Genomic DNA, 17,766 nt, shown 5'->3' with positions numbered 1-17,766 from the left:
CGGTGGTTTGTTTTTGTTTGCTGAATATTCTTTGTTATGGACACATGACATTGTTTATCCATTAACCAGTTGATGGACATTTGGGTTTTTTTCCAGGTTTGGGCTCTTTTGAGTAAAATTGCTATAAACATTTGAGTACAAGTCTTTGGGTAGACATGTGTTTTCATTTTTCTTGAGCAATTTCCTAGAACTGGGATTGCTGGTTCATATAGTAGGTGTATGTTTGACTTTTAAGAAACTGTCAGATTTCCAGTGACTGTGTGATTTTCATTTATCCTCACAGTTTATAAGAGTTTTAGTTGCTGTGATTTCTCCCTATCACTTGGTGCCATCAGTCTTTTTAATTTCAGCCATTCAAATTGATATATAATGAAATCTTGTGGTTTTAACATGCACTTTGCTAATGAGTAACAATCTTGAGCAACTTCTCATGAGCCTGTTTTTAGCCATTTGTATGTCTTATTTTTGGCAAAGTGTGTGTTCAGATATTTTGCCTGTTTAAAAAAATATCGAATTGCCAGTGGGGGAGAGTAATAAAGACTCACATTGTATTTTCTACCTACCAGGCATTCTTTTAGGAGTTTTACCTGAATAAATTCATTTTATATTCACCACAGAAAAATCAAATTGCTTGTCTTACTTTTGAGCTGTAATCGTTCTTTATTCAGTATGCAAGTCTTCTATCAGAGAGATATTTTGCAAATATTTTCTTTCAGTCGGTGGTTTTCCTTTTCATTTTCTCAACAGTGTCTTTTGAAGAGCAATTATTTTGATGAAATCCAATTATTAGTTTTAGCTTTTGTGATTCATGCTTTCTGGAACCTAAGATTTTTGCCTAACTCAGGATTATAGTGATTTTTCTACTAAGTTTTCTAATTCAGATTTTATAGTTTAGCTCTTTCATGTAGGCCTGTGATCCATTTTAATATGGTCAATGTTCAGTTTTTGCTTATGGATATCCAGTTTTCAGGACCACTGTTGAAAAGACTGTATCCTACTCTGAATTACTTTGGCACCTTTGAAAACCAGTTGGCCGTATGTGTGGTAGTCTATCTTGAGACATTTTATTCTTTCTAATATACATGTCTATCCTTAGTTCTACACTATGTTGATTACTGTAGCTTTTTGGTAAATCTTCAGAGTATGTAGTGCAATAATATAAATCTTCTAACTTTATTTTTCTTCTTCTGAACTGTTTTGGCCACGCTAGGTCCTTGGCTTTTGCATATAAACTTGAGAATCAGCTTTCCAATTTCTATCAAAAAGCCTGCTGGGATTTTCATTAGGATTACATTGAATCTATAGCTCAGTTTGGGGGGAAACTGACATCTTAATGATATTGACTATTGTGATTTATGAACATGGTATATTTTCCATTTTTGGGGTCTTTAATTTTTCTTGGCAATGTTTTGTACTTCTCTATACAGCTTTTGCACATAGTTTGTTTCTAAATTTATAATATTTGATGTTATTATACATAGTATTTTGAAATAGTTTCTAATTTTTTTGTAGTTTATAGAAATATGGTTAATTGTTTGTGTATTGGTCTTGAATCACCTTGCTAAATTCTCTTAATAGTCCTGGTTACATTTTCTGTAAGCTCCTTAGAAATTTCTACATAAATGATAATATCTGTAAATCAAGTCAATTTTATTTCTTTCTTCCCAGTCTGTATGTCTTTTACTTTCTTGCCTTATTTTACTGAATGAACTCTAGTCAGTGATAAATAGAGGTTATAAAAAAGAGCATCCTTACCTTGTTCCTTATTTTAGAGGGAAAGCATTAGTTTTTACCATTAAATATAATGATTTTCTATTAAAAAAATGTGACTGTTGAATTTTGTTAAATGCTATACTGAATCTATTGAGTTGATTGTATTATTTTTCTTTTTTCTTTTCATTTTTACACTTTTAAGTGGTAAATTATATTGATTATTTTTGAGCATTAAACCAACCTCAGACTCATGGAATAAATCCCACTTGGCTGCTTTTGATTTCTAGAAATTTGATAAGGATTTGTGTTCATAAGGATTATTGTTTCCTTTTCTTGTAGTGCCTTTGGTTTTTTTTTGTGGGTCATGGTAGGCTAATAAAATGAGTTGGGAAGTGTTCCGTCTTTTGTTTTCTGGAAGAATTTGCCTGTATTATATATAGGTTTATTATAGGTTATTATCTTTTACTTAAATGATTGGTCAAATCACTAGTAAAAGCATCTGAGGCTACAGTTTTCTTGTGTGAACATTTTTTAGTTACAATTTCAATTTTTGAAAAAGATGTAGGACTAGTTAGCTTAGCTGTTTCATCTTAGATGAGTTTTCCTAGTTTATGTCTTTTAAGGAATTTGTCCACTTCACCTAAGTTGTCAAATTTATTGGCAAAAAATAGTTCATAATGTTACCTTACTATCCTTTTCATGTCTGTAAGATTTGCTTTTCTGATGTGGGTAATTTGTGCCTTCTCTGTTTCTTGATTAGCTAGAGGTTAACCTGTTTTATTAATATTTTCAAAGAAAAATTTTTTATTTTAGTGATTGTTTTTAATCTTTCTTGGTTTTCTTTGTTTCATTGATTTGTGCTTTTATATTATTAATATTTCCTTTGGTTTACTGTGTACTTAATTAGCTGTATTTTTCTAGTTTCTTAATGTAGAAATTTAAATCAATGATGTGCCATTTCTATTTTAATAAGCATTTCATGCTAAAATTTTTCCTTTAAGCATCACTTTAGGTGTATTCCACAAATTTTCATTGGATGTTTTTAATTTTATTCAGTTCAAATATTTTGTAATAGTTTCTCTTATTTGACCCATGGGTTATTTAGAAGTGATTAGTTTAACATCCAAATATATAGGGATTTTGCTGATATTTTTCAGTTAATGATTTCTAGTTGAATATTCTGTGGTCAGAGTACATACTTTATATGATTTCAGGCCTCTTAAATTTATTCAGATTTGCTTTATGGCCCAGAATATGGTCTATCTTTGTAAAATACTCTGTGTACATTTGAAAAAAAATGTGTATTTTGGCTGTTGGTGGATAGTGTTTTATAATGTCAATTAGATCAGGTTGGGTGATAGTGTTAAGATCTGTATATTTATTGATTTTGTGTTTACTTGTTATAATTTACTGAGAATAGTGGTGAAATCTTTGACTATCATTGCTGATTTGCTTATTTCTTCTGACTCTTTGAATTTTGCTATATGCATTTTAAAGCTTTGTTAGTAGGTGTGTACACAATTAAGATCGTCAGATCTTCTTGAGGAATTGTTCCTTTTAACATCATGAAATATCATACTTTATCCCTGATGATATTCACTGTTTTGAAATCCTCCTTGCCTGGTGTGAATATAGCAGTTTGAGCTTTCTTTTGATTGGTGTTAGCGTGGTATATCTTTCTCTGTCTGTCTGTTTATTTATTTTTCTATGTGTTTATATTTAGAGGTTGTTTTTTTTTAAAGACTACATAGAGTTGGGTCTTGCAATCAATCTATCTCTATATTCTGGTTTGTGAGTTTATGTACACGTATGTTTTTAAGAGAAAACATGGACAGAGGGCTATAATTCTATAGATTGGTCTCAGTGCAGGGACGTTTTACCTGCTGTGATAAAACTTTACGCAGTCTATAAAAGCAAGTGGGAATTAAGTGTGTTTATGAAGCCTCTCTAGAAGCAGCTCTCCTTGTGATTACACAGTGATACTGTGTATAAGGTGGCATATAGTCTAAAATAGTAAGCAGTGGCAGTCTTGGAAATGGTCTCCTGTTGCTATATCACATTGAATGAAAAAAATTTGAGTTGTTGAAAAAAGATGTAAGACACAGAAGTGGTAAAAAGTCCTTTTATAAAAGCTTAAACATTTTCCATATTACAAAAATAATATATGTATATTGCTCACAGTTTAAATACCCATAAGCAAGGAGAAGCAAATAAAAGTGTTTTATTCTTTAATTCTATCACTCTGAACGATAAAACATTACTTTGAAATATACCTTTCCAATATTTTTTAAACATCAATGTAATTTTCAAATGAAGTCATTTTGTAATACTTCTTTGTAACTTTCTTTTCCACTTAATATGCCATGAATATTTTTCCATGTTGGATGTTCATACTGATCTATATCAGTCTTTTTAATGGCTGCCTATTTCAATTTATAGTGTATAATCCCAATTTGATTTCTATATTTTTTGTTAGTAGCAATGCAGTATATAGTATTTCTTTAGAATACATTTAGAAATTTGACTGTTGGATCAAGGAACATGCAAAATTCTAAAGCTTCTGGAGTATTATCAAAATGCTTGCCTTAAAGTTTATACTGATTGGTAGTTTATTAATGTTAGTCGCTCAGTCATGTCCAGTTCTTTGTAACCCCATGGTCTGTAGCCCGCCAGGCTCCTCTGTCCATGGGATTTTCCGGGCAAGAATATTGGAGTTGCCACGCCCTCCTCCAGGGGATGTTCCCGACCCAGGGGTCCAAACCTGTGTCTCTTCTGTCTCTTTCATTGCACGCGGGTTCTTTACCACTAGTGCCACCTGGGAAGCCCATGCTAACATAGGTGTGTACCGTTTACTTTTTTGGGAGATATAAATTGGATTTGTATCATAAATTTGATTTTCTGGTCCTTCATTTTTTTCCCTAAAAGCTGATCAACTTATTTCTATTATTTTGGTTTAATCAAAGACAGTTTTTACATCTACCACAGTTTAAATGGTGAGTAAAAAAGAGAGACTTCTAACACAACCTCTTGGAAAAGAAAGGGAGTGGAAAGTATTTTGTTGTGGTTGCACAGCTTCTCACTGTATTTTGTGATTTTCTGTAGAGGGTTTTTTAATTCTCTTTTGGATCATCCATGGGTTTTGGCTGCCTTGCAGGGAGTTTGAGCTCTAAGGAGTAAAATAGCAAGTGTTAACTGTAGTATGTGGTGAAAATTGGGAGGATGAGAATATATTTGTGACATAATAGGAAATATATATGTAAGAATGTTTTTTATATATATCCCTGTTCCTTGGCACTGGGCTCCTGAAACCTTTGTAAATTTCTAAGTGATAATAGAGTACTGGGATACTAGGAGCATCTTTTTTTGGTGGGGGAGGGGACATGCTGGGGGGCTTGAAGTATCTCAGTTCCCTGACAAGAGATTGAACCTGCCCCGCCACACACACCCCCCCTCCGCCGCCGCCCCCGGAATCCTAACCAATAGCATACCAGGGAACTCACATCTTTTGTTTTAATGTGGTGACTTTGGTTGGGCTTCCGGGCTGGGATGGGTCACCAGAATGACCCAGCAGTGATTAGAGGCCTGGAATTTTTAGCCGACCCCGTATTCTCCAGAGGGGAGAGGGGCTGGAAATGGAGGTCATAATTGATCACACCTATGTGAGGAAGCCTCATGTAGTAAAGAAGACACACAGAACAGGCTTGGGGGAGGGCAGTGGGCCCAGGGTGGGGGTGGTGCTGGGTTTTCTTGACAATCTTCTATTTAGTGAATCTGGTGCAGATTAATTTATTTTTTCTGAATGGATCTGTCATGGTTCTGTCACTTCTCTGATTCATGTATTTTTTGAAAATATTTTATTTTCTCCATTCCCCCATAAAGGGTGATGATGATGATATCCCTTTCTCCCCTTGTTATTCAGTAGCTCACTTGTGTCCAACTCTTTGCAACCCCATGGACTGCAGCACACCAGGCTTCCCTGTCCATCACCAACTCCCAGAGCTTGCTCAAACTCATGTGCATTGATGCCATCCAACCATCTCATCCTCAGTCACCTGCTTCTCCTGCCTTCAATCTTTCCCAACATCAAGGTCTTTTCCAATGAGTCGGCTCTTCCCATCAGATGACCAAAGTTTTGAACCTTCAGCATCAGTCCATCCAGTGAATATTCAAGGTTGATCTCCTTTTGAATTGACTGGTTGGCTCTCCTTGCTGCCCAAGGGACTCTCAGGAGTCTTCTCCAGCACAAAAGTTCGAAAGCATCAATTCTTTGGCGCTCAGCCTTCTTTATGGTTCGACTCTTGTATCCATACATGACTACGGGAAAAACCATAGCTTTGACTGTATGAACCTTTGTTGGGAAAAGTGATGTCTCTGCTTTGTAATACATTGTCTAGTTTTGACATAACTTTTCTTCCAAGGAGCAAGCAAACGCTTCTAGTAATTTGAAATAACTAGTTTGTTTTCCTCTCCTTTAATAGGAACTATAGCACCAGAATTTATAATTTTTTTTTTTTGATCATTTGAGACATCTTAAAGCCTGACTTTGCATTTTGCTACCTGAGACACTATATATTCAACAGGTATTCCCTGGCATTTCTTTAATGAGAGACAGACTTATTGGAGCTTACGTTCGAATTCTTGTAGGTGCCCAAACAGATGCTGTGGTGCCAAAATGCTTTGTGAGAGATAAAGCGTCCTTGGTAAGCTGTGAGCTGAACTTTGAGGGACCATTAATATTTTGGACTGAGTATTAAGATTTCAGTCTTCTTGGAGTGATCTTAAATTATCACCTGGAGGACTTAGGCATTTAACTACACGATTTTATATGTATTGTGTCCCTTCTGCTTTTAGGATTTCCTCTATCAGAGCTGTCAGGTGGTTTCCTAATTTATAATCTTTCTCTGTTAAAATTATCTTACAGCATTAGATTATGCCATAGTTGGCAATTCTGCGTTCTTGAAAATAACTGAGTCACTGACTGCAGCTGATATTATTCTGACTAGTGAAGTGCTGATGACTCAGACACAAAGTCTTCTCCCCTCCCATGGCCTGTGACAGGCCTCCATATGTTTTATTTATTTTTCTCCATATGTTTTAATTGACTTAGTCAGTGATTTTGGCTTATGGTAAACTTAGATTTGTGGCTTTAAAAAGAAACTATTCTCAAACATGTTTCATTGTGTATAAGTGTTTTCAGGCTTTGTATGTGAGCATTAAAGCCCAATATTAAAGTCATCTGGTCCTGAACTGAGACCTACTGCTCTAAAGTCAATCGACTTTAGTTACAATAGTAATTAATCTTTTCTCTAATTCTTTAGTTGAAAATATTTGGTTGAATGATTGTTTAAACTTGGGCAAACATAAGATTATGCAAATAAGTGTTTGATATGCTCAGATAATTTAAATGGAAGCGTCAGCTGCTCAGAGATACTGCCTGCCACTGGGAATCAAGCTTTTAGGTTAAACACAATTGTAGTTGGAGCATTTGTGGGAGAGTTGTGCCTTTGATTTTTTTTTTTTTTTTTTTTTTTAGCCAAGTGGAACAAATCAGTTTGTGGACACATACACATAGTAGGGAAAAAAAAATATTATTTTAAATATCACACTCTGGGTTTCCAGTTCGCAGATTAAGCACCTTCCTTCCTGTTGCTCCTACTGAATGCAATTGTAAAACCTGGATAGAGTGCCTGGAGCAGCCTTTTGAGGACTCTGAAAAGCAAATAATAGCAGGTGAATTGGGAAAGAAGACCAGAATTTAAAGTGCCATTGAATTGGCAATGAGTTTACCATTTTCCCTCTCTGGTCCCCTTGCCATTTGGCCGGAGGTAAGCGCAGCTGTGGAAGCACAGTATGTAGGCTGGAGAGCTAAAAAGAGAGCCCCAGGAAACCTGAAAGTAACTGAGAGATAGCAGAGGAGGAGGAGCTTGGGAAAGCAACTCCACATAGTTATTTATGAACTCTTGGGGTCATCCCTGAGGTACATGTGTGTATCTGATCCTGCTTAGCGTATAAATGACTTTGAGAACTTACCTAACAAGTAGACAACCACTCAGGTTTCAGGCTGGCCACTATGTGGCACACGCAGGACACAAACCCAGTTAGCATGCAAAGACTTTGAAAGTTAAAACAAAATTGTTATCATTCTCCAGAAGATTTAAATGAGACCCAGAATCTTATAATATTCTGAATGTTCATAGTATAATCATACTCAGCATTGGAAAACCCAGGAACATCTCCACAAACATGAGAGACAGCAGATGCTGAAGTGACATATATTGGGACTATCTGAAGACTTTATTTAGAGTAGCTATGGTACAAATTTTTGAAGAAGTTGGCTCACACTGTTGGGAAACAAATGGACAAATGAAATTCTTTGCTAAGAAATAGATGATATAAAGAAGAACCAATACCAAAACTGGATGGTTTCAGTAGCAGAATGAAGATGACAGAGGAAAGAATCAGTGATGTTGAAGAGCAATAGAAATCATGCAAACTGAGTAACAAAGATTAAAAAGGCAGAGAGAAAAATTAACAGGATTTCAGGGGCTTGTGGAACAAGAACAAAAGGTCTGACATTCATGTCATTGGAATCCTAGCAGGAGACGAGAGAAAGACGGTAGTGCTAAAAATAATATGGCTGAAAAATTTCCAAATTTGGCGAAAGACATAAATATGCAGATTCAAGAAATCAGTAAACCAGCAAGATAAATCCAAAGAAATCCATATGACAACAGACCATAATCAAGCTTCTGAAAACTACAAAGAAAATACTTGAAAGGAGCCAAAGAAAAACAACGTATTACTTAGAGGGGAATGTGGATTTCATCCCAGAAACTATGGAGGCCATAAGTGGTGAGGTGTTTAAGTGCTGAAACAAATGAAATCAACCCAGAATTCTATATTCAGCCAAAAAAAAAAAAAAAAACCAGGTAGAACAAAGTCATTTTCAGACAAAGGAAAAGGCAGAAAATTCACAGCCAGCAGACCTTTACTAAATAATAGTTAAAATGATACCAGAGGGAATATTGTTACATCAGTAATGAAGGAAGATTCTACACATAGACCTCACCAGATGGTCAATATCGAAATCAGAGTGGTTATATTCTTTGCAGTCAGAGATGGAGAACCTCTACAGTCAATAAAAACAAGACTGGGAACTGACTATGGCTCAGATCATGAACTCTTTATTGAAAAATTCAGACAAAAGAAAGTAGGGGAAACCAGTAGACCATTCAGGTATGACTTAAATCAAATCCCTTACGATTATACAGTAGAAGTGACAAATAGATTCAAGGGATTAGATCTGATAGAGTGTCTGAAGAATTATGGACGGAGGTTCATGACATTGTACAGGAGCCAGTTATCAAGACCATCCCCAGGAAAAAGAAATGCAAAAAGGCAAAATGGTTGTCTGATGAGGCCTTACAAATAGCTGTGAAAAGAAGAGAAGCAAAAGGCAAAGGAGAAAAGGAAAGATATACCCATTTGAATGCAGAGTTTAAAAAAATAGCAAGGAGAGATAAAGTCTTCCTCAGTGATTAGTGCAAAGAAATAGAGGAAAACACTAGAATGGGAGACTAGAGATCACGTCAAAAAAATTAGAGATACCAAGGGAACATTTCATGCAGATATGGGCACAATAAAGGACAAAAATGGTATGGACCTAACAGAAGCAGAAGATACTAAGAAGAGGTGGCAAGTATACACAGAAGAACTGTATTAAAATGATCTTAATGACCCAGGTAACCCCGATGGTGTGATCACTCACCTAGAGCCAGACATCCTGGAATGCAAAGTCAAGTGAGCCTTAGGAACCATCACTACGAAAAAGCTAGTGGAGGTGATGGAATTCCAGCTGAACTAGTTCAAATCCTAAAAGATGATGCTGTGAAAGTGCTGCACTCAATATGCCAGCAAATTTGGAGAACTCAGCAGTGGCCACAGGACTGGAAAAGGTCAGTTTTCATTCCAGTCCCAAAGAAAGGCAATGCCAAAGAATGTTCAAATTATTGCACAATTGCAGTCATCTGACACGCTAGCAAAGTAATGCTCAAAATTCTCCAAGCCAGGCTTCAATGGTACGTGAACCATGAACTTCAAGATGTTCAAGCTGGATTTTGAAAAGGCAGAGAAACCAGAGGATCAAATTACTGACATTTGTTGGATCATCGAAAAAGCAAGAGAATTCCAGAAAAACATCTGCTTCATTGACTTTGCTAAAGCCTTTACTGTGTGGATCACAACAAAATGGAAAATTCTTAAAGAGACTGAAATATCAGACCACCTTACCTGCCTCCTAAGAAATCAGTATGCTGGTCAAGAAGCAGCAGTTAGAACCAGACGTGGAACAACAGACTGGTTCCAAATTGGGAAAGGAGTACATCAAGGCTATATATTGTCACTCTGCTTATTTAACTTACATGCAGAATAATCATGTGAAATGCCAGACTGGATGAAGCACAAGCTGGAATCAAGATTGCCGGGAGAAATATCAATAACCTCAGATATGCAGATGACACCACCCTTATGTCAGAAAGTGAAGAAGAGCTAAAGAGCCTCTTGATGAAAGTGAAAGAGGAGAGTGAAAAAGCTGGCTTAGAGCTCAACATTCAGAAAACGAAGATCATGGCATCTGGTCCCATCACTTCATTTCAAATAGATGGGGAAACAATGAGAACAGTGACAGACTTTATTTTTGGGAGCTCCAAGATCACTGCAGATAATGACTGCAGCCATGAAATTAAAAGACGCTTACTCCTTGGAAGAAAAGCTGTGACCATATTAGACCATATTAAAAAAGCATATTAGAAAGCAAAGACGTTGCCGACAAAGGTCCACATAATCAAAGTTACAGTTTTTCCAGTAGTCTTATGGATGTGAGAGTTAGACCATAAAGAAAGCCAAGCACTGAAGAATTGATGCTTTTGAATTGTGGTGTTGGAGAAGAGTCTTGAGAGTCCCTTGGACAGCAAGGGTGTCAAACCAGTCAATCCTAAAGGAAATCAGTCCTGAATATTCATTGGAAGGACTGATGTTGAAGCTGAAGCTCCAATACTTTGGCCACCTGATGTGAAGAACTGACCCATTGGAAAAGACCCTGATGCTGGGAAAGATTGAAGGCAGGAGAAGGGGGTGACAGAGGATCAGACGGTTGGATATCATCACCAACTCGATAGACGTGAGTTTGAGCAAGCTTCAGGAGTTGGTGATGGACAGGGAGGCCTGGAGTGCTGCAGTCCATGCATGGGGTTGCAAAGAACTGGACACGACTGAGCGACTGAACTGAGCTAAATGAAGGAAGAGCAACAGAAATAGTAGATATCTCAATAAATATAATAGACTATTCTTGAACTCTTTAAAAATGTCTTGATGATTAAAATAAAAAATTATAAAATTGTTACAGAGATTTCAGTGTATACGGATGTAATATTTAAGATTACTGTAACTTAAAGAGAGGTAAAGAGCTATATTGTGGTAAAGTCTCTCAATTCCACTTTAAATGGTAAATGATTTATTCTAATTACACTTTGAAAAGCTAAATACTTGTGATTGCTCTAGAGATTACAATATAAGTAATTAATCAAAGATATAATAAAAACACAATAAATAAAAATGGAACACTAGAAAATGTTTAATACAAAAATAGGGAGAAACGAGGTAAAAGGGCAGAGGAAAAATAGGGAAGAACAGCAAATTAAAAAAGATCACAAAATCAAACATATCAATAATTATTTTAAATCTAAATAGTCTAAGCAAAACAATCAGTGTAGAGATCATCATATTCTATTTTTAAAATAACCCAACACTGTACAGGAAAGTTAAAATACCCACTCCTGAGTATTTGCTCCAGAGAAATGAAAACTTATTTTCATACAATAACCTGTGCACACATGTGGATTGCATCTCTATAATTGCTTAAAATGGGAAAAAACCTTTTGTGGTACATCCATAATACAATGGAATACTATTGACTAATATTAATAAAAAGGAACAAACTGTTGATCCATATGACAACTTGGATGGATCTCAGAGTTGTCATATTGAGTGAAAGAAATAATTTCAAAAGGTTAAATACTATATGATTCTATTATGTGCATTCTGTGATTGTATTATATTGAAAATATAAAACTGTAGTTATCGAAAGTAGGTCAGTAGTCACCAGGAGTTAGGGATGAGGAGAGAATGACTAAGGGATAAAACTCTTTGCCCTTTAGAGATAACACTTTAAGGGACTTTTCTGGCTGATGGTACCATTTTGTTTCTTGATTGTGGCACTGATTACATGTGCTTAAATTCATAGAATTGTACACTAAAAAAGGTTCATTTTGCTGTATGACAATATAAAAAGGTTTTTTAAAAAGTTGACTTTAGTTTGAGTGCTTTGGCTCAGGAACAAGGTAGAATTTCTTCTATGGTAATAACACTCTTAGGAGGGGGGGAGTGGTCACTTGAAAGTGAGTTGTGTTAGCGTTGAGATCCCACTAAGCATAGCCCAGATTGCCCAAAAATGTTTAGATGAAAATTAGAAAGTAGTTGGAATATGGCTTGGAAATAAGACCTTTCAGACACAGAAGCAAAGAAAATGAGGGCGAATCTTGCCAAGTTGTAGGAAGCCAGGGGCCCCTAGGAGGAAGATGGGTACTAGGAAATTCTCTTTGTTGGGATCTGCAGGGAACTTGGATATATTCTGAGTGGTTTGCTGAGTTCATTTCCACTATCCCAAACTTTCAGTAAAAGCCTGCTGTACCCCTCAGACTAGGTTGATAGTACTTCGGAGAAAAACTGTCCAGGGAGTATAGCAGCAGAAGGCAAGACGTGAACTAGAATGAGAGTTCAGTGGGAAATGAAAATCAGAGTTAACTGTAAACCACTCGATAACATTTCTCATTGAAACAGACAGTCAGGGTAGTAACTGTGACTGATTTAAAATCACCTAGTTCTTTTCCATGAAGGTAGATGATACAGACTTGTGGGTATAATGGGCTTGGAAGTCAGGAGGACCTGAGATCCAGTCCTAGCTCCACCGCTCATTTAGTTGTGTACTCTGACCAGGTAACACACTTTTTCTCAGCAGGGGTTATTAGAGAGGTGAAACCTTACAGAATTGTTGCAAGGATTAAGTTCACACGAGCAGCATCCATCTGCCTTCCAGGCACATAACATCCTTCTTTATTACCACCCTATGATGGTTCACTGCCCAACTTACTATTAGTTTGAAAACACATTAAAAAATTATGATGGGCTCAAAAGCCAACTAGCAGTAATCCTAAAAAACTGAGTGCAGTTGAAGTGCTGCCTTGCCCTAAGCATCATTCCACATTTGCTGCTGTTCTGCCCTATTACCTTGGCTCACTCAGAGTTGCTAACCTTGCTGAAGACTTCTAAAGATCTTAAATTGCTTCTTGTGAAAGGATCAGAAATAAAATATACTTTTATTGTCAAAAAAATGCCAAATATTTCCTTAGTGTGTTTAATTATCTAAATGTGTGGGTTGAGTTTCTGTCATGATCTGCAAAATATAGCATACAGTCTTGACAGAATGAATCAGAAGAGATTACGCATGAACATGTGCACTGTAGCCTGAATGCTCCCAACTGGGGCAGGGGTGTATTCAGTGAGAGCTGTGAACAAAGTATTCCCAGTTGACCCAGGGAGTAGATTCTAGAAGAGCAATTAAAATTTCACTGTAACAGATTCCTAGTATGAATCAGATGAGCTTAGTTTTCTGGCTAGGAGAAATGAAATAAATTGGACTTGATACAACTAGGATTTAATTCTCTACAAATCTTTGCATTACTGAATGGTACCTCTGCCTTTGGGGCTGCAACTTGTGTTGTGGTGAAATAGGGGTTCCGTGTCTGTTTTGGTGGCTGATGTGTGATGAGACAGGAATTGGTTTGCCTAGGGCTTGCTCCTTGGAAGAAAAGCTGTGACAAACCTAGACAGCGTATTAAAAAGCAGAGACATCACTTTGCCAACAAAGGTCCATGTATTCAAAGCTATGGTTTTCCCAGTAATCACGTATGGGTGTGAGAGTTGGACCAGAAGGAAGGCTGACACAATTGCTCCTTTCCAAGTTTAAAGATGAGTCTGTTGTCCCTTGACTTGACTTTGCTTACTTACTTCATCAGTAAAGTTTCCAGTTTCATCAGGATTGGCAGGTAATTGAAGACTTGAGAATCCCCTGGATAGCAAAGAGATCAAGCCAGTCAATCCTAAAGGAATGTAACCCTGAATATTCATCTGAGGGATTGATGCTGAAGCTGAAGCTCCAGTAGTTTGGCCTCCTGATGCCAAGTCCAGCTCATTGGAAAAGACCCTCATGCTGGGAAAGATTGAGGGCAGGAGGAGAAGGGAACAATAGAGGATGAGATGATTGGATGGCATCACCAATTCAATGGATATGAGTTTGAGCAAACTCTGGGAGATGGTGAAGGACAGGAAAGGCTGGTGTGCTGCAGTCCATGGGGTTGCAAAGAGTCAGGCGTGACTTGGAGACCGAACAACAACCGTAACAACACTGTACATTAACATCCAGTCAGGAAAGACTGGTGGTTGGCATAGGAGGTCAGCCATCAGGGCTGCAGGTCTTGGTTCTGGCTGAGGTATCAGGAGCCTGGCACTCAGGCACAAGAGAACGTAAAAGCTGCTGAAGTCCTAGAACTACAGCACAGTGTGGAAATTTGGTGAAGGAAGGAAGAATCTGATTCACCTGAGCTACTTTGGTAGGAGTTTCTTAGTTTTCCCAAAGTAAATACAGGACTGTTCTTAGTGTGGGGGACAAGACTGAGTTGGGAGTTAGGGCCTAATGGCGAGTAGAGGGTAAAGGAAATGGTTGTGGGAATGAAAGCAGTTGAGATAATTCAGATTTCTCTGACATGAGCATGTTTTCAGCTGCTTAATTAAAAAGAAAAATTATATGTTATTTGACCTGAGTTTAGGTCAAATAACACCTTCTTACCTCTCCTGTCCCCATCCTTGAGTCTCACTTGCAGAGGCCATCACTTTCAATTCTTGAAACTTTTGGGGGGGAGTTTGCCTTTATATTTATAAATAGCATGCTTATAATGCTATTTCTTGATTTTTTTCAATATTGGACATGATCTAGAGGCTTTCTACCGGGAAAGATTACTCTGGTTTTATATTTCCGCCCAGCCTTTCCTCTTTCTTACTCCTAGATGCTCATCTTTTCCATATAGTTGATATTTTAAATTGATTGACAGATTAATGTAAATTAATAAATTATATTTATTTGGTTATTATGACTTTGTGTACCATGATTGTTCTTATTTCTGATAAAGCATTTAATGTTTCCTGGAGTTAATTATTTCATTTTTCTCATTTGCATGTAATCTTTATTCTCTGACAGAACTGTGAAGCTCATGTAATATAAACTCATCAGATTGTATGTCATTTTTCACTTTGGAGACATTCCTTCCAATTTTCCTTCATTGGCTGCTACATAGTTCTGAAGTAGTTCTTCTTTTTAAAATTCAGTCCTTATTCTCTTTATTCTGAGGTTTTAAATCAGTCTTTTCAATGTGAAACTCATGTCTTTCAGTTATGAGCAATCCTGTCTTTGAAAATTTCTACTTTGTTTTTTTCCATTCTGTTTTGGGGATTCTTATTTTTCCATTGTTGAGTTTCTTGAAATAGTCTCATTTCTCTCTTCTTTTTCCGCCTGTTTTGCTCTTTGACTTCTTGTTCTATTTCTTAGAAAATGTCAATTATTATTCCCCATCCTGCTTCTGAAGGTTTTTCCTTTAAATTTGTGCTGTTATATTTTCATTTTCCAAGGTAATTTTGTTTGTTTTCTGAAGGTTGGAAGCTTCTTGTCTTGTATTGGTAATGATCTAAAGATTTTTTTTTTCTGTTCCTTGCTTGATCATTTTCTTCAGAGTTTCCTTCCTTCTGTTTTCTTTGCTGTTTAATTTTTATGTTAAATGGTCTTCACATATGTGATTGTCCTTGTCCAGCCTTTTATTTTTAAAAGTGAGATACTAAAATGTAAGCAGAACAGTATATGGGCAAGTTTTGTTAACTAGTGGGAAGCTGGACATTTCCTAGGGGGACCCAGCATTGCCAGTAGCTGTGGGTCTTTTCTTTTGGGCCAGTTTTCTCAGAGAAATCCTCCTGGCTAGATGCATAGACAGACTTATGTTATAGAACTGAGGAGAAACGGGTGTTTTTGTGGATGGGGAAGGGCTCATTGCTCCCAGGCAGAATCTTCCTCAGTCCCACTGCTTTTAGGAACAAGCCTCACTCCTATTTACACTGAGTCCTCTCTGGTCCCACACCTCCAAATACTGAATCTTTAAGGCATCTTTCTAGGGAGAAGCACCAGACACAGGAGAGAATGTCTGGAGTGTGTGCGCTGCCCAGTATAACTGGGGTCTAAATTGATAGCTTTCAGAAACATAGAAAATTTGTATTCTCCCCACAGATGTAGTGGTTCTCTTTGAAAAACACAACTGCCTCGGATGCTAATTCTGTGTAATTCCTTTTTCTGGGCTTTACATTTTCCTCCTTTGATTTTTCCTTTTTTTCAGAGCAAATTGGAGCTTTGGCAGATCAGCACATTGTCCATGTGGCATGTGGCGAGTCCCACAGTCTGGCCCTCAGTGACCAGGGCCAGCTCTTTTCCTGGGGTGCGGGTAGTGATGGGCAGCTGGGACTCATGACTACTGAGGATTCTGTGGCAGTACCCAGGTAAGAATGTCAGTTACTGTAAAGGTTATTTCCTGCTAGTTTCTTTGTTAGACTCCTTGGTTTGGATTCTGGTTTCTTCTTTTATTAATAATTGTTGTTTCCTTTGAGTCACTGTCATGCTTTATGCTGTTACAACACTCGTCCCTAGAATTGTAATTGTAGAAGTGTTTGAAAGTCGCTTAGCTGTGTCCGACTCTGCGAGCCCATGGACTACACAGTCCATGAAATTCTTCAGGCCAGAATACTAGCCTTTCCCTTCACCAGGGGATCTTCCCCACCCAGGGATCAAACCGAGGTCTCCCGATTTGCAGGCGGATTCTTTACCAGCTGAGCCACAAGGGAAGCCTGATAGAAGTGTTTATCTCCAGTTAAAAAATATGAATTGTTTGGGAACTATACTTCATTTATCCCAATAGCCTGTTGTTGGTAGTGTTTGGAACTCATTAAATGTTTAAATTAAAAAACCTCTTTTCACATGCTGCACTTATTAACCTTTAACTTAAAATTGCAAGCGTAAATCAATTATCCAGTTAGACACTTTAAAGGTCAGTCACAAAGCTGACCTGTTACTCTTTAATAATAGGCCAAATTACCTTCAGCATTATCAACAGCTAATATACCAAATATCTATAAGTTCTTTAACACAGAAGTACTAATACAATGGTTTTTAGTCCCTTAAGTGTTTACTTAATTCTAAATCTTTTATGAAGGGCTTCACCGGTGGCTCAGTGGTAAAGAATCCATCTGCCAATGCAGAAGACTCAAGTTTGATCCCTGGGTTAGGAAGATTCCCTGGAAAAGGAAAGGGCAACCCACTCCAGTATCCTTGCCTGGAGAATCCCATGGACTGAGGAGCCTGGCAGGCTGTAGTCCATGGAGTCACAAAAGAGTCAGACACCACTTCGTGACTGTTTAAGCTGTTTAAGCAACAAAATCTTAGATGATTTGGCTAATTATCTAACAGATGCTTCACCACTAAGAAAATGTCCGTAGTATTGAAGTTACTCTCAAGGGGACGTTTTGGGGGTGGCGTCTGTTTGTTGAGGGTTTTAATGGTCAAAGAGGCCACTGGTTTATTTCCTTCATTTAATTCCTAGTCCTTTGTACTTCAAATGTACAATGTTCTCCTATTGCAGTACTAGTCACATTCATTGCAATTTTTAATTTAATAACTAATTTTAGACAAAGCTGGGAGCTCTTGACGCCAGGAGAACTGGATTATTTATTTTAGCATCACCATTGCTAAGGGTGCTCTAGCACGTGCATTGCTCAGTAAAGGTCTGGTTAATAAATGGCCTCTCCTCCCCTGCCCAAATATTGTCCCTTTTAAAGCACAGTACATTC

General features: G+C 37.3%; 1 protein-coding gene across 5 annotated transcripts in view; it reads left to right on the top strand.

Moving 5' to 3' along the window:
* Positions 1-17,766, top strand: part of HERC3 (HECT and RLD domain containing E3 ubiquitin protein ligase 3) — a 132,863-nt gene that overhangs the window by 31,584 nt on the left and 83,513 nt on the right. For all 5 annotated transcript variants that reach the window (XR_006334645.1, XR_006334646.1, XM_043870861.1 and 2 more), the window contains exon 4: positions 16,263-16,422. Coding sequence is in view for 3 of the 5 variants with exons in the window: in XM_043870861.1 (XP_043726796.1) it covers positions 16,263-16,422 (160 nt within the window). In the remaining 2 variants the exon portion in view is untranslated. The remainder of the gene's footprint in view (positions 1-16,262; positions 16,423-17,766) is intronic.

The sequence above is a fragment of the Cervus elaphus genome, chromosome 17 (genome assembly GCF_910594005.1).
Source record: "Cervus elaphus chromosome 17, mCerEla1.1, whole genome shotgun sequence".
Lineage (NCBI taxonomy): Eukaryota > Metazoa > Chordata > Mammalia > Artiodactyla > Cervidae > Cervus > Cervus elaphus.
This window is presented reverse-complemented; position numbering and strand designations above follow the sequence as displayed.